This window comes from Mchenga conophoros, linkage group LG6 (genome assembly GCF_057382185.1).
Source record: "Mchenga conophoros isolate Kocher_MC1m ecotype Shallow Benthic linkage group LG6, M_conophoros_male_GT1.1, whole genome shotgun sequence".
Lineage (NCBI taxonomy): Eukaryota > Metazoa > Chordata > Actinopteri > Cichliformes > Cichlidae > Mchenga > Mchenga conophoros.
This window is the reverse complement of record NC_140531.1, coordinates 901,724-925,068: the sequence shown is the minus strand read 5'-3', so window position 1 is coordinate 925,068 and position 23,345 is coordinate 901,724. Positions and strand designations below refer to the sequence as shown.

Below are 23,345 nucleotides of genomic sequence, written 5' to 3'. Positions count from 1 at the left end.
GGATAAAACACAGAAAAGCATGAAGGAGAATTTCCTGCCCTGGATTTTATAAAAATATTCTGCAGTAGATCAAAAACGAAAGAAAACCATGAATCAACACATGAACGTTACCTGATGCTGCTGAAGTGAAACAGAGCAAAGTTACAGAGGTTTTAGAGACACAGCGTTTTGCATTTTGCACAATTTTAAAAAGTTTAAATTTGTTCAGTATTGAACAGCAGAAATTAGGTTTTCTTTTCGGAAGTAAGTAAAAGGAAAAAAACAGCGTCCGACAGGCTGTAAACAACGGTAGACTTGTGCGTAACAAGCAAGCGAATAATGCAGAAAACAGATTTTTAGACGGGAAACTGTTGTTGGAGAGAGAGAGAGAGAGAGCTGTGCATCGTGGTGGAAGCAAAACAGCAAAAGTCAGAGTGAATTCATGACGATGTTTATGTGAAGCGTAGTTTGGATCTTCTTTTGCTGCTGGTTCGTCAATATTGTTTGGAGAGCGATAAAACTAACAGCTTCAGAATCAGCGCAAAAACGACGTAAACACAAAGCTCGACCCGCCGACACATCAGACTCAGCGAGCTGTCGGCTTTCAGCCCCGACCGTGTCCGTGCCGTCGGTGAGAAAGGCGACATCTCACTGATCCTGATCCGTCGGCGGGTCGAGCTTTGTGTTTACGTCCTTTTTCCGCTGATTCGATCCATCGGCGGAGTTTCGGGCAAAATAAATTTATATTAAAAAAATCTATTGAGGATTTTAATGAATCGATATCACGTTATCCAAGCTAGAATCGATTTTAAACGGTAAAATGATAATCAAAACCCACCCCTAGTTGCCGGTGTCTCTAGCTTCACATGTCTGAGAACAGAATCGCCAATTACCAGAGTTTGACCCCCGGCGGGTGTGTCGCCGAGTGGGGAAAAACAGTTAGACACATGAACGGGTTGGTTGTGTACCTGGGGCTTCTGTTTAGGACTATGCTTCCTCCTCACCGTGACCCAGCCGCCCTCTTTCCCCAGCTGCTCGGGGTCTGCCGAGAAACAGCTAGAGGGGCCTACGCTATCTTCGGCTGCACCAGCTACAGGGGCCTGGCTAGCTATGGGTGAATGAAGGGTGCGAAGCAGAGTCTCCAATTCAGTAATCCTGGCCTCCAGAGCTGCAAATATGCTACATTTGTTACAGATATCATTACTGCTAAAGGAGGCCGAGGAGTAACTAAACATCTGACACAATGAGCAAGAAAGTGCAGGAGGGACAGGTGAAGAGGCCATGCTGCTAGCGAGTTGGTTACGAGCTAGCAGCTTTACAATGAATACACACATCCACTGTATTAGCCAGAGCTGCTCCCTCAGACCAGACGGAGGTACATGAACACACCGATGCTGACAGCATCACTGTTTGCTCGTCAGAACACAGAAGAGCTCTTCACAAACACAGACGTTCCAATTTCAACTTTTATTACAAACCAAAAACTCAGTTACATCTCGTTTCAGCGGTCAGAGCACAGTCAATGCTGGATGTGTGCATCTCTAATAGCTCTTGGTGGTCTCGTAGGTCTCTGGGAAAGGTATGCTGACGTGTCCACTTCCAGCCACCAGGGGCAGGATTCCAGCGTTGGGAACTACATTCCAGGACAATGTCAAGGTGATGTTCTTATTGGCCCTGACGACGAGAAATAATGACAATCAGCCAATCATGTTCAACGTGTGTGAAAAGCATGTGAAATAAGAGACGACAAAGGCTCCGGGAAAAAATGAACTGCATTATGGGAAACAAATCTCCTTGTCAGAATACTCAGGATGTTTCAAATTTCATGCGTATCATTTTTTTAAACTCAAGACTGGGACTCGACTCTGAGACTGTTACCATTTCCATCAAGCTGCTGGTAGACCTGTCTCTATATCAGTCGGGGACTTTAAACATGATCAGTCCTACCGTCTGTAACATCAAACATTTGGGTTCAAATGTTTTTTCTTAAAGTCAAGCTCCAACATTACAGCTTTATTATGAGCCATTGCTGCTAAACGCTACCTTTGATTCAGTTCAGTTTTATTTATTTAGTGCCAAACAACATCACAGCTGTCGCCTCAACGTGCTTTATATTACAAGTTAAAGACCCTACAATAATACAGAAAAAAAACAACAATCATGTGACCCCCTATGAGCAAGCACTTTGGTGACAGTGGGAAGGAAAAACTCCCTTTTAACAGGAAGAAAACTCCAGCAGAACCAGGCTCAGGGAGGGGCGGGGCCATCTGCTGTGAGTGAGAGAAGGAAGCCAGAACAAAGACACGCTGTGGACGAGAGCCAGAGATTAATAATAACTAAGGATTAAATGCAGAGAGGTGTATTAACTAGAGATGGACCGATCCGATATTACGTATCGGTATCGGTCCGATACTGACCTAAATTACTGGATCGGATATCGGAGAAAAATAAAAAATGTAATCCGATCCATTAAATATCACGAAAGCACCTCACAAAACTTGCAACACGCCGTAACTCGCCTCAGAACGTTAGCACGTCGGAGCAGTATGCATCACGTGATAGAGCAGCTGTGGCATGCGGGACCTGTTGGTGGTCTGGATAGCATGTGGAGCTTCGCTAGCAACCCGGCATTTCATCTCCGACAAAGTTATCCCGAGAGAAGTAAAGCAAGTGTGTAAGTCCATCTCTGAATGTTTGTAAAGCATTCCTGCATTAAGCTTAACAAACGATATATGGAGCGACTGCCTCTTCTTGCTGCTACTTCAATCATGAAACTGCTTAACGATCAGCTGATCGGCTTTTCTGTCGCGAGTCCGTGTCTCTAGTTTGCTTTTGGCCCACTTTGCACCAGAAAGAGGAAACCAGCGGCTGAACAACAGCAGCACGTTTAAGCTTGATCAGCTGTTGTTAGAATTTATTTAATATTACTTTCTACACCAGGATCTTTTTCTACGTAGCTGACGCTGGTAACTGTGCAGGGGCGGATCTAGCAAAGTTTAGCCAGGGGGGCTGATAGGGCATTAACAGGTTAAAGGGGGCACAAAGACATACTTTTCTTTCTTATTCTCATTTAAAATGTCGAGCTTTTAATAAATAATTATCTGACACCCAAAGTTTTAATTTGATGTAAAATGTATAGAAGTCCATTACTGTATATAGTGACTATTAAGTCTAATATATATACCCTAGTAAGCTATAGTACTTTTTCCTTTGGGAAGGTACCATCTGTGCAGTCTGCAATTTTGTTGAAGAAAGATGTTGAATCTATTTAATATTTCTTGAAAAATAATTGATTTCTGTGCATTTTTTTTCACACTGCATCAAATTAAGGTTGATTACGTCGATTAAGCATCATGAGGTGGAGCGTGAGGGGTGGTTCCCTATTTTTTATTTATTTATTTTTGTTGTTGCTGGGAGTTGGAACCCTATTAGTCAGGCTGCTTAATATTTATGCTAAGTACTCTTTAAAATACCAGAATAGGGAGGATGGTGCAGGTTTAAGTTTATTAGATTGATCAGTATTGCTGAACTATGAAATATTTTTTTTTGTATACAGGTATAACAGAATAGCTTTAGTGTAGTTGTTGTTTTAAACTTGAGTATGAACTTATACAAAATGCAGCAAGATATTTAAAAAACAGTTTTGTTGATTAAAAAACACTATATCGGATTCATATCGGTATCGGCAGATATCCAAATTTATGATATCGGTATCGGTATCGGACATAAAAAAGTGGTATCGTGCCATCTCTAGTATTAACACATAGTGAGTGAAGAAGAAGCAGTGCATCATGGGAATCCCCCGGCAGCTGAGGCCTATTAGTAAGTAAGGGAGGACTGAGGGTCGCCATATCCAGCCCTGCTTTATCATAAAAGAACATGTGTGAGGGAGGGACTGTGTTTGTGTGTCAGCTGAAGGTGGCAGGAAAAAAATGAATGAAAGTCCAAGTTAAAGCCTGTACAGTAAGTATGGGCTGAAGTCACATTCCCAACTAGAACATTCAGGAGAAAGATGAGGAACAGGTCCTAAGATCTAAGCCCGTTAATGATCATGTCTTGAGTGCATTCAGAGCTCAATGCTGATGGTTTAATGCTAAGGATCTCCTCTGATAGATGGTATCGCTGCCGCTAACGAGGACAGAGTCTGCCTCCATGAGTCCACTTAGGTCTGAGTGATGAACATGTCATCGGAGGTTCATGCCTGCCTGTTCTTTGTGACCGTGTGGAGCCAAGAACCAAGCAGACTTGGCCCCCTAACCCCTGTTGGTATTTAATGAGGCCCACCTACTACCAAAGAAGACTAAGTAATATGATGATGTGAGCTTGATCAGAAGAGCCTATCAGGTAACATGTTTAGCATTAGGAAACACTGGTTACAATTATGCTCAGAGAGAAAAATAGAGGCCAGTGTAATGAACAGTTAATAATAATAACACATTTTATTTATAAAGCACCTTTCAAGACACCCGAGGACACTGCACAATAGATAAAAAACACATGATAGAACAATGACACAATGAAGAACAATAAAACAAAAGCACAAGATAAAACGAACAAACAGTGGGTTCACAGTGAGTATGCAGATTTTAACAAATGGGTTTTGAGTTGAGATTTAAACTGGGGGAGAGAACCAGTGTTTGTTATATCTGGGGGCAGAGAGCTCCACAGCCTGGGAGCAGAGCAGCTGAAAGCTCTGCTTCCCACGGTGCTGAGGCGGGAAGAAGGCACAGAAAGCTGGATAGAAGAAGAAGAACGAAGTGAACGGGCAGAACAAGTGGTGCTTAACAGGTCAGAAAGGTAAGGAGGAGCGAGGTTATGAATGGCCTTGAAGGTGAGCAGAAGAAGTTTGTATATTATTCGGAATTTCACTGTGAGCAGGTGAAGTTCCTGAAGAACAGGAGTGATGTGCTGGTAGGAGGGGTTCTGGTGAGAATGCGAGCAGCAGAGCTTTGAACCAGTTGGAAGCTTATGGAGGGATTTTGGGGGGAGACCATGCAGAAGAGAATTGCAGTAGTCAATATGGGAGGTAACAAGACTGTGGACAAGAATGGACGTAGACTGGGTGGAAAGAGAAGGAAGCAATCTGTTAATGTTACGTAGATAGAAGTAGGCAGAACGGGTGAGATTATTGATGTGAGATTTATAGGAAAGTGAACTGTCTAGGATGACACCAAGGCTCTTAACCTGAGGAGAAGGGAAAACTGTGGAGTTAACGATAGTGAGAGAGAAATGATTAGCCTTCAAAAGGTTGGATTTGGTGCCAATAAGGAGTGTAACTGTTGGCATGATGACATTGTATATAATTTGGATTATTTCTTTATCTCGTCAAGATCCATGTCATGATTGTAAATTATTTAAGCTGTACATTACTTTGTTTGTTTTTTGTAGTCAACGTTTTGGTGCTTTTATTTTGAAAGTCAAGTTCGCTTACAAGTTGCGCTAGTTTCCTCTTTGGGTAGAACGAAGAAAAACACCTGTAAGCGCGCAGAAAGGATGGTTTTTATTGAAAAACATGTTAAGTGGACTTTAACTACACACGGTTAAAGGAAACCTCAGAAGAACGGCGGCTAATTCCCTTTTTGCAGCATGCAGCCAACGAGGTATTTATTTATTTATCGTGTTTGTTGTACAGTGTTATTACTGCTGTGTCTTATGCTGAGTTTTATTTTGTTAATGCTGTATAGTTTTCACGGTGGCTTTGGAGAGAAGTTTTCAAATAAACCAGTGACAGAAAACCACTTGCGTCTGCCTGTGCTTCGAGGGAATTATAGTGAAAACTCGGACTGTTCGTCAACGCAAGCGGCCACTAATTGACGATGCGGCAACTTCAAAGCATCAGCGGGCTTGTTCCTACATGTCTACAGCGCAGCGGAGCTGACAAGAACTGGCAGATAAGCTGAAAGTACTATATGCATATGGTGATATGACACATGCACAAGTATTAAAGGGCAGTGTTTTAAGGAAAGGTGTTTAAGTTAAGTGGCCTAAGAAGGGACCTTTGCAAACATTGCTGAAGAATACTGTGATTGATAACTACTGTGGTGTATAGTACATCTTGTTTTGGTGTAAGCTAAAACTTTTGAAGATTTTAAGATAAAAGTGCATTTGGGAAGCAATAAGTGAAGGTTTTGGATGTAAATTCTTGAACTGTTTTGAAGTTTATTATCAGGTGTATTTTTGTAAGATAACACTTCCATTTGAACTGTGTTATTTTTGTGCCATTTACATATGAGTAAGTGTTAAACATTGAGGCTTGGTTAACCATCTACATTTCTTATTTCTAAGTGGGTTGATTAAGAAGTGCTGTAAAATGTCAGAACCAAGCGAGCCTACAGTTCAGTTTAGTGACAGTGCAGACTTTCAAGATCAGTCTGAAGAAGGTCAAGTGCATGGTGCTGAAGCTCAGCAAGAGGAAGCGCAGCAGCCAAGACGAAGTGAAAGAATCAGAACTCTAACAGAGAAAGGCAAAGAAATGCAAGATGAGAAAATTAAAGCACTCCAGCAAAGGTTTAACTATATATATGACAAATGGAAAACACAAGTTAAATCTGCAAGACAATCCTTATCACAGACAACAGAGACCTTATCTGAGGACTTGCTTAATGACATTATAAGTGATGTCACAGGTCTTTCTGCAGATGTCCAGCGTGTCTATGAAGAGCTACGAAAGATCTCTGCTCCAGACCAGGTCACGCGTCGTAGAGTGGATCGGTGTGTAGAGATTTCTACATTTGTTGCATCCAGAGCCTCAAGTAGGTTGCATGGAAGGTCTCCAGAAAAGGAGGAGCAAGACTGGCCAGAAGCAGGCTCTCTCTTTAATTCAAGCACCTGCAATTCAGGTTCTGTTGCTTCCATTTTGAAAGGCACCTCAGTACTTTCAAGCAGGTCTTCTGCAAGGCGACAAGATGCTGCTGCTCATGTTGCTGCAAGTCAGGCTGTTCTTAAAGTGTTACAAGAACAAGAAAAAGAACAGTTAGAGATCGAGCGTCTAGAAGCCGAAGCTAAGAAAAAGATAGCTGAGCAGGAGGCAGCAGCAGTAAAACGTCGGTTAGAAAGAGAGGCAGAAGAGGTAAAACGAAGAATGCAGAGAGAGGAAGAAGAAGCTAAAATTAAGGCTCAACTAGAGGAAGAGCACATAGCTCTACAAAGGACTCTGGAGGAAAAGCGGAGAAAATTACAGCATCTGGAGGCAATGAAGGATCTCAGTGCAGCAAGGGCGAGAATGCTGGTGTACAATCAAGAGAATGACAAAGAGGAAGAGCAAAAGGACGTACTGCAACCTGAGGTTGTAGTGGATAATAAACTTTGTGCTTCCACAGGCTCTTTGCCCCAGTGTATGCCTCCTGCACCACAAGTTGTGACCACTTCTTCAAATGACAGTACTGCAGAACTTGTCAAAGTGCTGGCAGGAGCTTTAAGTGCCAACCGAATTCCAATTCCTGAACCTACAGTATTCAGTGGGGATCCATTGAAATACAGTGATTGGAAAATCTCCTTTGAAACGCTGATTGACCAGAAGAGCATTCAAGATAAGGAGAAAATCTACTACCTTCGCCGGTATGTAAGTGGACAAGCTAAGAAAGCAATCGATGGCTATTTCCTTCTTGGAACTGAATCAGCCTATGCTGCCGCAGTTGAGATTTTGGAGGAAAGATACGGAAACCCATTCACGATTGCAAAGGCATATAGAGATAAGCTTCAGACATGGCCCAAGATAGGCTCCAAGGACAGCTTTGAACTCAGAGAGTTTTCTGACTTTCTCCATAGTTGTGAAGCCGCCATGGTCCATATTAAGGCACTGGAAATCTTGAATGACTGTAATGAAAACAGAAAAATTTTGTCAAAATTACCAGATTGGCTAACAGCAAGATGGAATAGACAAGTTATTGAAATAGAAGAAGCGACTAATCAATTTCCCTCCTTCAGCCAATTTGTGAAGTTCTTGACAAGAGAGGTGAAAATTGCTTGCAACCCTCTCACATCGCTGCAGGCACTGAAACAAGATGAAACTGAAAAAACCAAATCCTCAAGACATTTCAACTTTGCAGCAAAGACACTCATCACAAGTTCCAGTGAAAAATATGCTGATACATGTCTTTTCTGCAAAAGGACTGGGCATACATTGCACCAATGCAGGAAGTTCGGGGAGAAAGCAGTTAATGATAGAATTAAATTCATTCAAATGGAAAAGTTGTGCTTTGGTTGTCTGAAGTACGGTCATCACTCAAAGAGTTGCATCAGTAGGAGTGTTTGTGACAAGTACCAGAAGCGTCATCCTACTTGTTTGCACGAAGAACGAACCAAAGAGAAGCAAAAACCACCACAGGCCAAGCAAAATCGGAATCATGAAACTTCGAGTGAGGTTCATGAAGAAGTACAACTAGCACAGGATTACGAAATGACCAGAACTGCTACTTCAAATACAGTAATGCTTCATGGAGCTAAAATGCAAACAGCGGCAATAGTTCCAGTGTGGCTTTCCTGCACAACACAACCAGCACAAGAAGTCCTTGTGTATGCTTTATTGGACTCGCAGAGTGACACAACATTTGTGTTGAGTGAAGCAGCAGAAACCTTACAGACAAATGGAGAGCAAGTCAAGCTTAAGCTTTCTACCATGACGTCAAGAACTACAGTGGTGAGTTCTCTAAGAGTAAGTAACCTACAAGTCCGTGGCTTTTACTCCAACAAGAGAATCTCCTTACCACCAGTGTACACGCGTGATTTCATCCCAGCTAACAGAACTCACATCCCAACCAATGAAACTGCAGAAGCGTGGCCCCATCTAGTACACTTACAGTCAGAAATTGCACCTCTGCAGGACTGTGACGTGGGTCTGCTTATCGGATATGACTGTTCACAAGCCCTGCTTCCGAGAGAAGTTGTGTCTGGCAAAGAGAACGAGCCTTATGCACAACGTACAGACCTTGGATGGAGTATTGTTGGTAATGGAAACCCCTGTGTTGATTATGGGGACGCAATCGGAATCAGTCATCGCATAGTAGTGAGACAAGTGATACCAGATGTTGAGTCTTCTGTCAACCTCAAAAGGGTAGTGCATTATGTGAGCCAAACCAAAGTGAAGGAAGTAACTCCTTCAGACATCATAAGGGTCTTGGAATCAGACTTCTCAGAAAGAACTGGAGATGATATTGTGTCTCAAGATGATCTCAAGTTCCTGACAAAGTTGAGAAAAAACATTGTGCAAAATGATACAGGTCACTTTGAAATGCCACTGCCATTCAAAGAAGACAGGCCTAAATTACCCAACAACAAGATATGTGCCATACATCGCTTGAAGTGCCTGGAAAGGAGACTAAAGAAAGACCAACAGTACTACAGAGACTACGTAAGCTTCATGAATGACATCATTTCATGTGGTGATGCAGAGAAAGTCTCTGATGAAGAAAATGATGAGAAATTGGCTTGGTATATTCCACATCATGGGGTTTATCATCCACAGAAACCAGGGAAAATACGTGTGGTATTTGACTGCTCTGCCAAATTCCAAGAAACATCTCTCAACGACCATCTACTCACTGGTCCAGATTTAACGAACACATTGGTGGGTGTCCTTTGTCGCTTTCGAAAAGGTTCTGTTGCAATCATGTGCGACATTGAGAGAATGTTCCACCAGTTTCATGTCAAAAGGGAAGATCAAGATTATTTGAGATTCCTATGGTGGGAGAATGGCAACTTGGAAACCTCACCATCAGTTTACAGAATGAAGGTTCATTTGTTTGGAGCGGCCTCGTCGCCTGGCTGTGCCAATTTTGGCCTAAAACATCTGGCAACTCAAGGACAAGGTCAGTTCAACGAAGAAACTATACATTTCATCCAAAGGAATTTCTACGTAGATGATGGATTGGCAAGTGTTCCGACTGAGAAGGAAGCCATCCAGCTTGTCAAGGAATCACGAGAGCTTTGTAGTATCGGACGATTGAGACTGCATAAGTTTGTTTCCAACAGCGAGAATGTCATGGCAACCATTCCACAAGAAGAGCGTGCCACAATCAAGGATTTGAACATGGCTTTGGACTTACCACATATGGAAAGAGCTCTTGGAGTAGAGTGGTGCGTCACGTCTGACTCATTCAAGTTCAGAGTTCAAGTGAAATCCAATCCACTAACAAGAAGAGGTGTGCTCTCTACTGTGGCCTCTATATATGACCCCTTGGGATTCATCGCACCCTTCGTCCTTGTAGGGAAACAAATGCTCCAGCAAATGTGTAAAGAAAGGATTGGCTGGGATGAGGAGCTTCCAGAAATCCTAAAACCTCAGTGGGAGTCCTGGATTAGAGACCTTCCCAACCTGACTAACATGCAAGTCAAAAGATCCTTCTTACCTTCTGATTTTGGTAATGTCAAAAGGTATGAACTTCACCATTTTTCAGATGCCAGTTTCTCAGGATATGGTGTATGTACTTACCTGCGAGCCATCAGTGAATCTGATGAAGTACATTGCTCTTTGGTAATGGGAAAATCCAGAGTTTCCCCAATCAGTGTTACTACGATACCAAGACTGGAACTCACTGCAGCAGTTGTTGCAGCCCGAACCAGCGACATGCTTCGCAGTGAACTGGAAATCCAGGATCTTCAGGAATTCTTCTGGACAGATTCCACTGTTGTTCTTGGCTACATAAACAACGACGCCAGAAGGTTTCAGGTATATGTAGCAAATCGCATACAGAGGATTAAGTCAAGTACAAACCCTGAACAATGGGGTTATGTCGCTTCAGAAGATAATCCAGCTGATCATTCTTCTCGAGGTTTGACTGCAGAGCGGCTTAGGACCTCAAATTGGTTTACCGGCCCAACATTTCTTTGGCAAAAAGAACTTCCTGGCAGACAATGCAAGGTGGGTGAAATCAAGGAGGATGATCCTGAACTCCGCAAGCTGATTGTGTGTAACACAAAGTCAAAGGAAGACAAATCATTGTTGGATAACTTCAAGAAATTCTCTGACTGGTCAAGGTTATCGAGAGCAGTTGCCAGACTGAAAAGATACATCAGAATGCACAAAGGTATTCAGCAAAGAACAAGTGATAGCACAAGTCTAGAGGAGAGAAAAGAAGCAGAACTTGTGATTGTCAAGTTGGTTCAGGAAGAAGCATTCTCAGATGAGATAAAGAGCTTGGAGCTAAAGACAATAGTTGAAAACAGTCCACTGTGCAAGTTAAATCCTTTCTTGGATGAAGAAGGGATCTTAAGAGTGGGAGGACGTTTAAGTCAAGCCACGTTGCACCCTCATGTGAAGCACCCAGCAATTCTGCCAAAAAATAGCCACGTAGCAGTTTTACTAATCAAGCATTTTCACGAAAGAATCCATCATCAAGGACGTGGAATGACAATGAACGAACTGAGAGCAAATGGTTGGTGGATCCTGGGATGTAGCGGTGCAGTTTCATCACATATTTTTAAATGTGTGACCTGCAGGAAGTACAGAAGATCCACTGAAGAGCAAAAAATGGGTGACTTGCCACAAGATAGGACAGAAACAACACCGCCTTTTACCTACGTTGGCATGGACTGCTTTGGTCCAATCTATGTTAAGGAAGGAAGAAAGACTCTCAAAAGATATGGTCTTTTGTTTACCTGTCTATGTTCAAGAGCCATACATATAGAAGTGGTTGATGACATGACAACTGATGCATTTCTCAATGCTTTAAGGGCATTCATAGCCATAAGAGGAAATGTTCGACAGCTAAGATCCGACCAAGGAACAAATTTTGTTGGTGCTAGGAGAGAGTTCATGGAGTTAATGAAGGGAATGGATCAAGAAAAGGCTAAGATTCTAGGATGTGAATTTCTCATGAACCCTCCAACAGCAAGCCATAGGGGAGGTGTCTGGGAGCGTCAAATAAGGACTATAAGAAGTGTTCTTACCGCTATTCTCGATCAGTCATCTCAAAGGCTTGACTGCACCTCCTTGAGAACCTTTCTGTATGAGGTCATGGCTATCATCAACAGCAGACCACTCACGACTGAACATTTGAATGATCCATCAGGCCTTGAACCATTGACTCCAAACCACATCTTAACAATGAAGTCCAAGATCATTCTGCCCCCGCCTGGAGAGTTTGTCAAAGAAGATGTTTATCTTAGGAAAAGATGGCGTCGAGTGCAGTATTTGGCTAATATGTTTTGGACTCGATGGAAGAAAGAATATCTTCTAAATTTACAAGAGCGACAAAAGTGGCGGAAGAACAGAGGGAACATCAAGGTTGACGACATTGTCCTTCTACAAGATGATCTGGCACCACGCAATGAGTGGAAGATGGCTAGAGTCACAGAAGTTTATCCAGGATCAGATAATCGAGTGAGGAGAATAAAGTTGCACGTCAGTGATACACATGACAAAGGAGGGAGCCACACAGCTAAAACTGTTGTTCTTGAGAGACCTGTTCAAAGAGTTTTTACTCTCTTAGAAGCAGACTAAATGGTTATTTGCTGGAAGTTACCTGACAAAGGGTTGATAACGAGAAGTCTTTGGTGATAAGTAGAAATGCTTGTTTGGAGAGACTATTTCATTAGGGAAATCCCACGTAAAGATTTGTGTGATTTGGTGGGAGTGTAACTGTTGGCATGATGACATTGTATATAATTTGGATTATTTCTTTATCTCGTCAAGATCCATGTCATGATTGTAAATTATTTAAGCTGTACATTACTTTGTTTGTTTTTTGTAGTCAACGTTTTGGTGCTTTTATTTTGAAAGTCAAGTTCGCTTACAAGTTGCGCTAGTTTCCTCTTTGGGTAGAACGAAGAAAAACACCTGTAAGCGCGCAGAAAGGATGGTTTTTATTGAAAAACATGTTAAGTGGACTTTAACTACACACGGTTAAAGGAAACCTCAGAAGAACGGCGGCTAATTCCCTTTTTGCAGCATGCAGCCAACGAGGTATTTATTTATTTATCGTGTTTGTTGTACAGTGTTATTACTGCTGTGTCTTATGCTGAGTTTTATTTTGTTAATGCTGTATAGTTTTCACGGTGGCTTTGGAGAGAAGTCTTCAAATAAACCAGTGACAGAAAACCACTTGCGTCTGCCTGTGCTTCGAGGGAATTATAAGGAGGATCTCAGTTTTATCCTCATTGAGCTTTAAAAAATTAGAAAACCAGGATTTTAACTCGGATAGACATTCTGTAAAGGAAGAAGGTGGGAGGGAGGAATAAGGTCTGCAAGAGAGATACACGGGTGTCATCAGCAAGGAGGATGTGGAGGGAGGATGTATATTATAAAGAGAAGAGGGCCTAAGACTGAGCCTTGGGGTACACCAGAGGTGACGGGGAATAGATGAGAGCGGAATGATCTTAGTTGAATAAATTGGGAGCGTCAAAGAGATATGATTGAAACCAGGCGAGGGGTGTGTCAGAGATGCAGAGAGAGGAGAGTCTGCTTAGAAGGACAGAGTGACAGATGTGTCGAAGGCTGATAGTGATGGGATTTCCGGCTCTTTTTAGAGAACCGGCTCTTTCGGCTCGGCTCACTAAAAAGACTATTTAAATTTTCAGCTTTTTCCTTTTAAACAAATTTAAAGTGAAACAACACAAAACACTGCAAACACAACACAATTAAATATAAATTATAATATGAAAACAAAAAGAAGATGCACATTCTCTGTCATATGGACCTGCATGAATAAACTTTCTGAATCCTTTATCATCTGCAACTGAAAATAGTTGTGGATGATTACTATACCTTTCTAATGTGACGTTGTTGTCCCTGCTCTCTCTCTCCCTCCCGCTCTGTTCCTGAGCTACTGCCAGTGTAACTACCGCCCCCCCCCCCCCCTCTGCCCAGCGCAAAGCACAAGGCTCGCGTGCGGAGTGAAGCGGGAAAAAGTGCGAGAGAGAGGGTGAGAGAAAGGAAAAAAAAAACAAAAACCCACGGCTCGCAATAAGGAGCCGGCTCGCGTCGTTCACGTCAAAGAGCCGGCTCTAAGAACCATTTCGTTCGCGACTGAAACATCACTAAAGGCTGAGCTCAGATCCAAAAGGACGAGAATGGTGAAAGACCAGAGTCAGCTGCGATTAGAAGATCGTTAGTGACTTTAAGTAGAGCAGCTTCTGCACTGTGACATGAACGAAAACCAGACTGAAATCTCTCGTAGATGTTATTATTAACCAGGTGTGAATGAAGTTGAGCTGCAACCACTTTTTCGAGTATTTTAGAAATGAAGGGCAGATTAGAAAACAGACAGAGGTTGTTAAAGTTGTTAGGATCTAAAGAAGGTATTTTCAGTATAGGAGTGACTAGAGCAATCTTGAATATGGAGGGAACGATACTGGTGGTGAGTGAAGAGTGAATATAGCAGAGATGAGTGGGAGTAAGGAAGAGAGGCAGGATTTCACAAACCCTGCAGGCATAGGGTCAAGATGACACGTGGCAGGCTTTGATCTACACAAACTTAGAAATATCAGATAAATCAGGAAGATGAAGAGTGGAAAACAGCTCAAAAAGGAGAAAAGGTTCTGGAGAGGGGGTAGACACAACATGTGAACTGAGTTGCTGGTGGATGTTATTGATTTTAGTAGTCCAGAACATGTGTTGATACACATCTGGTATCTCACCTCAGTCCGTTTCCATCGTCAAAGAAGAAGTACTTGGACTTCATGTCTCTGAGGTTCAGCTTGGTGTTCTCACCTCGAAGAACGATCTTATCCCACAGGACGACCTGGTTCAGAGACTGACACACACACACACACACACACACACACAGATTAATTATACTGCAGGACCTCCATCCATGGTCAGGCAGCGGTTCATCTACCAATCAGAAGGCTGGTGGTTAGATCCCTGCCTCCTCCGGGCTAAAATGTCTTTGTGTGAATGTAGTTGTGTTATCTTTACAGCCGTGTTCCTCACAGCTACAGCTAACCATGTAAAGCACTTTGTGCTACATCTTTGTATGAAAAGTGCTTTATAAATAAAGATTGATTGATTGATACAGTCACAAATTTCCAAAACACTGACACATGACAATGTTGTGGTTACACTGTTACAGACACACCAGCTGATCCTACTAAAGTTGTTGCGCAACTGTCTGAGCTCCACACAGACGCTTACACACAGATCCTGCAGCTGTTTGCAGTTACACACCTTCAGGGAACTTCTGGAAACAGCTGGGAGACTTGGGCTCATCCTAATCCTGTCAAACTCTGATTAGATGAACTACTGAGTTTTGTTGTTGTTACACACACACTCTGCAAACACCTTTCACGTACTCTCTTGCTCACTGTTACGTATCAAACCCAGGGCTCGCAAAATCGCTAGCCCGACGTCCCGGGGCTAGCGATTCTTCCAGTCGGGCTACCAAAATCTATATCTGCCCTGCCCGTCGGGCTATTGTAGGAAGGAAAAATATATGTCAATGCTTTTGCATTCTTTCAGAAATGTAGCTGGGTAATTATGTCATTGGGTGAGCCACTGTCAATATGTGACATATTGAAATCGCGTTTGAATTTGCGCTTGTTTTTTGCTTTCACTTTGCAATCGTGCGAACTGTGTATAGAGAGCGACAGCACTGATCTGTGAGTGATGATAATTTGTGCACCAATTCCTCTGACATCGTCTTATTAATCGTTAGCTTACTATGCAAACATGACAAGTGAAATCTCCGGCAGCTTAAACATGTGAGAGGCTGATCGCGCAGAGAATCGCTGAGCTTATGTGAGTGCGTGTGTAAAAGCATTTCAGTTCTGCTGAGCCAAATAAGACAGGTCAGGGTGAAGAAGTGACAGCCAAAGAAAAGCTTACCACAAAACGGAGAAGTTATGACAAATCAGACTATAAGGCAAAAAGAAAGTGCAGCTTTATGGTTTCATGGACAAAAGAATTTCTGTGGCTGCAATATGACGAGCTAAATAACCAGAGCTGCACATAAGTGGTCCGCAGGTGCGCATTCACTGTCAAAATAAAAAAGATAAGAAGTTGCAACGCGTGTTTGCGTACATAAGATTTTCTGGAGGAGGACAGACATTTGTTTAGAACTCTTAAAGATGTCGAAGAAGCTCCTTTAAGCAATTACTGTGATGTTCCTCCACCTCCAAAGAAATGTCAGAAGGAGTCCGAACTACAAAAGAAGCGCGTATTCTCGGAAAAGTGGTTGCAGGAGGTGAGCTGGCTTCAAACAAATGATGAACGCACAGAGATGTGGTGCAGAATGTGCCGTGAAAATCCCACTCTAGGACAAAAACAGCCTTTTATATGGACGCAAACGCGCGCTGCAACTTCTTATCTGGTGCGCGTCTTTTATTTTGACAGCGAATGCGCACATGCGGACCACTTATGTGCACCCGTGTAAATAACATAATGTTCTGCCGGGTGTGTTGTTGGTTTTCTCTCGATTTCTGAACTGACAAGCGCCTTTGTTACTGGGACCAGTCATTTTAAGAAAGGCCCCCATTAGAACCCATGAGAAATGCAAGAAATGCATTATTGCTCAGTCTGCAATATCTTTCCCAGAACAAACACCAATTGCAAATAACAAACTAAAAATAAACCTGAAAATCAGTTTAGAACAGCTACTATGTTGCAAAGAGTGAACGACCACTGGCACAATGCAGCAGTCTGTGCAAACTTCAAAAAGCAAAGGGCCTCGATCTTGGTTCCACTTGTCTCTTACCGTGACTTCAGTGGAAATGTCAGATTGAGGCTCTGACAGACTGATTCATGTCCTACACAGTTCTTACAAGTTCATAGAAACTTCTGTTCAATTAGAACCAAGTGTTTGAGTTGATGATTGTAATTTTTATACAATGTTGTAATTTTTGTTTCAACTATTTTTGATTAATGTGTTGTTTCCGTTACAATATTATACTTTAATGTATAATATTGTAACAGAAACAAAACATCAATCAAAAAATTGCTCTCTTTTTTATTCGGGCTACTTAAATTTATTTTTGGCTACCAAAAACTGAAGAGTCCCTGCCCGAAGGGCTACCAGGGGTTTTGAAATTTTGCGAGCCCTGAAACCACTCCTCTGACAGCTAAAAACCACCCAGCTGTGTATTGTTTGCCGTCGGTGATCTGTATGGACCGCTGTCACTGACTTGTGCAAAAAGCCTCATGTTCAGCATTCTCATAACAACGTGACGATGAAGATGAGGTGAGACGAGTGACTGAATGCTTAAAGTGATCAGAGTGCTGGCGTGCATTCACACATCAGACTTGTAGTTTGACCTGTACACTAACCGTCAGACACAATGTGATGCTTTGATAAGCCATATGTAGCGTGCTTCATGCCTGCTTCTTACTAAAAGGTCGAGGTGTGTGTGCATTAGGACTTACATTGCTCTTTGTGGCATACTCAGCAGACAGATAGAGAAACAACTGCTTCACATTCCAATCAAAAATTGGCTGCAAATGTGGGAAAAGTTAAGGACCATCAACAGAACCGAGAGAGGAAAACAAAAATGAATCCGAGCATCTTCACTGCATTGTCAGTGCCTAAAACAATGGTGTACATCGCCATGGTAACCAGGGATAATCTGGTGTTAACGCGACTTGAACTCAAATGTGAATGATTCAGCAGTGAGCGTGCAGGGTCAATGTAATGACTGTATAATTACAAGCCTTTGGCTGGAATCTCTGTCAGACCTACTGGCATTCATTTAGTAACGCCCAACACACACAGCTGCTTCAAACTGTTCTTTTGTCTCAGGATGGAGTTTTTAAAAAAGACGACAAGTCTACAAAGAGCTGAATAAATGCACAATCATGAGCAGCCACAGTGCACTCTTATTGCAAAGATTCTCTGAAGCAGCTGCAACACATCGCAAGAAGAAAAGATCAAACACAGCAATGCTTTAATAGGAAGGATATCAGCTGAAAGGTCAAAGGTGATGAAACCCAGGTCACTTCGTTCTCGGGGTCCAGTGAAGTCATCAACGTTCTTCCTGTGAGAGAGAGAGAAGTTACAAACGTCACTCGACATGTAGAAGTTGGGACGGATGCATGCAAAGGTGAAAGAAACGACTGCTGTTCCTCACATGACCCTAAATGCTTCTGTACTACAGAGCTGTACTGTACAGCTGTGGTACTGTACATATCTGTACATATCTGTACTATGGTACACAGCTGTGGTACAGTACTGCTCTGAACTACCGCTCTGCACCCCTTCCAGGCACAGTGAGTATCCCGAGACTGAGGATGCTGTCCAGGCTCAGGACCGCAGGCCACAGAGCGGCTCCCGCCAAACAGCTAGCATGTAAACCAGCCTGCAGCCTCTGCTACACGGAACAAAGACACGATAGAACCTGGTGTGATGCTAACAGCTGTTGAAAGCAGAGACTTACAGCATGACTTTAGAGACGTGGATGTCCACAGGAACCCTTCTGTCTTTAAACGCTGTGGTGATGAAGCAGCCGAAAGTCAGAGCCGCCATGACGCTCAGGGAGAAGGCAAACAGCGAGTTAGCTCTCGACAGGACCGTGTTCATAATGGGATTCAGCAAGTACCACACGGACACTAATTCAAACGACAGACTTGTTCCAAGCCCTGCAGCGGATGTAGCGTTAGCGCAAACCGGAAACGTGAAGTTACCTGGAATAAACACATACTTCCGGTTAAGGCCTTTCAAAATAAAGCGAATTTGAAGCGTTTTCGGCCAGAAGACAGTTTTAAAAGAATCACAGTCTAGGTGAAGCAGCATAGGTGTGTAGTCCAACATGGCTCTGACTCACATTAAACATGGATCAGTGTTTGTGACTCTCGGCCGGGTTTAAACATGTGCACATGTGTGTTCGCTCGCCTCGCGCGGCGGCAGGAACCGGAAAGAGCTTTGGAACGATGAGTAAGCGGAAGCTCTCACTTCCTTATTCAAAACGTTCCGTCGGTTTAAAATGAGGCAAATGAATTGTAACCTCTGTAACACACACACATTCGTTTTCATATCTCAGTGGGGACATTTCATTGACAATGCCTAACCTTAACCATCAGCCTAAACCATAACTATTAACCCTGATAATTCTTTTAAATGAACTTTATTTAGAACAATAACAATGACAATCTCAAAGAGACAAGGGACATATTGAATCATTCAGAACAGAATCACACCTCCTTTTTCTTTTCTCCCAATCAGAGGAATACACATCACTGCCACAGTGCAGTTGGCGCGCCACAATGAAATCGACAATAACTGAAAGTAAACATACATACACACATATACACACACACACATATATATATCAGAATCAGAATACTTTATTGATCCCTGGGGGAAATTATTTTTTGTTACAGTGCTCCATTATAAACCAACATTAAGACAAGACAGACAATACACTAACTAAGAATAGTACAATATATACATATATATACATACATACATACATAAGTCACTTATAAATAAATATTTGGAAAAGAAACATGTGTAGTTGTAGCAGCAAACAGTGTGTTAAGTGGATGCGTTGTACAGGGAGCCACAGGCAGGAATGATTTCCTGTGTCGTTCAGTGGTGCTTTTCGGTAATCTCAGTCTCTCACTGAACGAGCTCCTGTGACTGACCAGCATGTCATGGAGTGGGTGGGAGGTGTTATCCAACATTGTCTTTATCTTGGACAGCATCCGCCTCTCCGACACCACCTTGAGGGTGTCCAGCTCCATCCCCATAACATTACTGGCCTTACGGATCAGTTTATTGAGTCTGTTGGCATCTGCGACCCTCAGCCTGCTCCCCCAGCATGCAACAGCATAGAGGATCGCACTGGCCACCACAGACTCATAGAAAATCCTCAGCATTTTCTGGCAGATGTTGAAGGACCTCAGTCGCCTCAAAAAATAGAGACGACTCTGGCCCTTCCTGTAAAGTGCTGTGGTGTTTTTAGCCCAGTCCAGTTTATTGTCAATGTGTACTCCAAGGTATTTATAGTCCTCCACAATGTCCACACTGACCCCCTGGATTGAAACAGGGGTCAAGTGTTTCCTGGTCTTCCTGAAGTCCACGATCAGTTCCTTGGTCTTTGCCACGTTGAGCTGCAGATGATTCTGCTCACACCACGTGACAAAGGAGTCGACCACAGCCCGGTACTCTGTCTCATCATCCCTGCTGATGCATCCAACCACCGCAGAGTCATCAGAAAACTTCTGAAGATGGCAGGTCTCTGTGCAGTGGCTGAAGTCTGTGGTGTAGAGGGTGAAGAGGAAGGGGGAGAGGACAGTCCCCTGTGGTGCCCCTGTGTTGCTGATCACCTTGTCAGACACACACTGTGGGAGACGTACATATTGTGGTCTTCCTGTCAGGTAATCAACAATCCAGGACACCAGAGAAGCATCCACCTGCATCGCTGCTAACTTATCACCCAGGAGGGTCGGCCTGATGGTGTTGAAAGCACTGGAAAAGTCAAAAAACATGACCCTCACAGTGCTCGCCGGCTGGTCCAGATGGGTGTAGACACGATTGAGCAGGTAGATGATGGCGTCCTCAGTTCCGAGACGAGGCTGATAAGCGAACTGAAGGGGATCCAGATGTGGTCTTACTATGGGTCGCAGCTGGTCCAGGATGAGCCTTTCCAGGGTCTTCATGATGTGGGAGGTCAGTGCCACGGGCCTGTAATCCTGGGGGCCACTGGGACGAGGCGTCTTTGGTACAGGGACGAGGCATGATGTCTTCCACATCACCGGGACCCTCTGCAGACTCAGACTCAGCATAAACAGTTTATGAAAGACTCCACACAGCTGGGGGGCACAGGTCTTGAGGACGAGGGGACTCACTCCGTCTGGTCCAGCAGACTTGCCTGAGTGAAGTCTCCTCATTTGCATCTCAACCTGGTATTGAGTGAAGGTGATGGGTGGGGGAGGGGTGTCAGGAATCTCACAGGAGGCAACATGTGAAGAGAGAGGCTGGCACAGTGGTGTGGCTCTGGATTCCAGGCTGACTGCAGGTGAGGTTGTGGGGGTGGGAGCAGACACTGTGGTGTCGAATCTATTGAAAAACAGATTCAACTCGTCGGCTCTATTCTCACCTCCCTCAGCTCCCCTGCTGTTGGTTGGCCTGAATCCAGTGATGGTCTTCATGCCCCTCCACACCTCTCTCATGCTGTTCTGCTGGAGTTTCCACTCCAGCTTCCTCCTGTAATTGTCCTTAGCCTCTCTGATCTTGTCCTTTAGTAACACCTGGACCTTCCTCACCTCCTCTTTGTTGCCCCCTCTGAAAGCCCTCTTCTTGTTGTTGAGGAGGGCTTTGATGTCCTTAGTCACCCACGGCTTGTTATTTGGGTAACAATGAACAGTCTGAGCTGGAACAATGGAGTCGGTGCAGAAAGTTATGTAGCCTGTGATACACTCAGTAAGCCCATTGATGTCCTCGGCGTGAGGCTCACAGAGTGTTTCCCAGTCGGTCACCTCGAAACAGCCCTGTAGTTCTGCTAAGGCCTCCTCTGACCACCTCCTGACAGTCCTGGTGGTCACAGGTTCCCTCCTCACAATTGGCACATAGCGGGGGGTGAGGTGAATCAGGTTATGATTTGACCTACCAAGTGGGGGGAGGGAGGAGGAGCTGTGTGCATCCTTGACGTTAGCATACAGTAGGTCTAAAGTTTTCTCTCCCCTGGTGGGACAGTCCACATATTGTTTGAATGTTGGTAGTGTATTGTCCAGTGATACATGGTTGAAGTCACCCGAGATCACAATAAAGGCACTCGGGTGCTGAGTCTGTAGCCGAGCTATGGCAGAGTGGATAGTGTCACATGCAGCTGTGGGGTTAGCAGAGGGGGGAACATAAACAGCCACCAAGATGACGTGAGAGAATTCCCTGGGTAAATAATACGGCCTGAGTCCAACAGCACACAGTTCAGTGTCCGGGCAACAAATCCTTTCTTTGATTGTTATGTTGGCAGGGTTACACCACCGCTTGTTAACTAAAACAGCAAGCCCACCTCCTTTCCGCTTACCGCTAGCGATGCTGTCCCTGTCCGCCCGAACAGTGTGGAAGCCTTCCACGGAAGCATTCTCATCGGGAATGACCTGGTGCAGCCATGATTCGGTGAAACACATCAGGCTACACTCTCGGTATTCCCTCTGACTCCGTACCAGTGCTGAGAACTCGTCGATTTTAATTGCCAACGATCGCACATTTCCCATCACGATAGACGGCAGACACGGTTTAAACCTCCTCCTTGCTTCGAGCCTCCGCTGTCTCACCGTCACCTTTTTTCTTCTTTTCTGTCCTTGACCTCTGCATCCCCGATGTGTTTTCCTCCAAATTTCAGCTGGTACTTCTGCGGGCCTGGCCAGCGAGCCGGCCGGCATCAGGGCGATCAGCTGATCTCTGGAGTAAACAGTCTGTGAGTGTAGGAGATGTGCTGCGGTCCCGTTCCTTGATAAAAGTAACAGTTCCACGGTCACCAGAAGAACAAAAACTCTCTCAATCCACATGATTGAGTAAGAGATAGAAAACGGAGGAAAATACAAGTCAGAAAAAAAAGAATACGTAAGAAAAAAGAGCTAAACTAAGAGAAAAGCAGGAGCGACTGTAACAGGCTGCACGCTGGTTGGCGCATGCGCACAACAAGTGCTGTGTATGTATATATACACACATATATATACATACACACACATATATATACACATACATACAAAAAAGAAAAAACACCCAGCACGCCCCTGCGGGCGGTTTATCCTTCAAGCTCAGGTCCTCTACCAGAGGCCTGGGAGCTTGAGGGTCCTGCAGTATCTTAGGTCTGTGAAGGTTCTCAGTCATCCAGGTCATCGTAGTCAAAGGAGCTTGCAAAGAAAAGCGTCTGGACTTCTTTAAGTTACTTGAAGACGTTTCACCTCTCATCCGAGAAGCTTCTTCAGTTCTAAGGTCAAATGGTGGAGAGTCCCAGATATAAACCTAGTGGGAGTTTCCCCCCACAGAGGGACAAAAGGACCCCCTGATGATCCTCTACCTAATCGCCTGAGCCAAGGTGTGAAACTGGGTGTGGGTCCCAATCAGCTCAGGCGATTAGGTAGAGGATCATCAGGGGGTCCTTTTGTCCCTCTGTGGGGGGAAACTCCCACTAGGTTTATATCTGGGACTCTCCACCATTTGACCTTAGAACTGAAGAAGCTTCTCGGATGAGAGGTGAAACGTCTTCAAGTAACTTAAAGAAGTCCAGACGCTTTTCTTTGCAAGCTCCTTTGACTGCAGTATCTTAGCTGTTCCCAGGACTGCGCTCTTCTGGACAGAGATCTCCGATGTTGTTCCCGGGATCTGCTGGAGCCACTCGCCTAACTTGGGAGTCACCGCACCTAGTGCTCCGATTACCACGGGGACCACCGTCACCTTCACCCTCCACATCCTCTCGAGCTCTTCTCTGAGCCCTTGGTATTTCTCCAGCTTCTCTTGTTCCTTCTTCCTGATATTGCTGTCATTCGGAACTGC

At 43.9% G+C, this 23,345-nt stretch overlaps 1 protein-coding gene across 1 annotated transcript; it reads right to left on the bottom strand.

The window, feature by feature from the left end:
- Positions 1–1,427: 1,427 nt before the first annotated feature.
- Positions 1,428–18,526, bottom strand: spcs3 (signal peptidase complex subunit 3). Its single transcript, XM_085275759.1, has 5 exons — positions 18,280–18,526; positions 17,807–17,880; positions 17,273–17,349; positions 14,554–14,669; positions 1,428–1,653 (listed from the first exon to the last, which is right to left on the bottom strand). Exons 1-5 carry the CDS (start codon positions 18,420–18,422, stop codon positions 1,521–1,523), a joined length of 543 nt encoding a protein of 180 aa, XP_085131885.1. The 5' UTR covers positions 18,423–18,526; the 3' UTR covers positions 1,428–1,520.
- Between the last annotated feature and the right edge of the window lie 4,819 nt (positions 18,527–23,345).

What these genes read in the sequence shown, in the direction of transcription:
- spcs3 (XM_085275759.1), bottom strand. Translation starts at nt 18,422, where the DNA reads ATGAACACGGTCCTGTCGAGAGCTAACTCGCTGTTTGCCTTCTCCCTG. An exon ending in CACGTCTCTAAAGTCATGCT is followed by an intron (nt 17,881 to 18,279) that starts GTAAGTCTCTGC and finishes TCTCTCTCACAG; the next exon opens with GAAGAACGTTGATGACTTCA. An exon ending in CACCTTTGACCTTTCAGCTG is followed by an intron (nt 17,350 to 17,806) that starts ATATCCTTCCTA and finishes AACTTTTCCCAC; the next exon opens with ATTTGCAGCCAATTTTTGAT.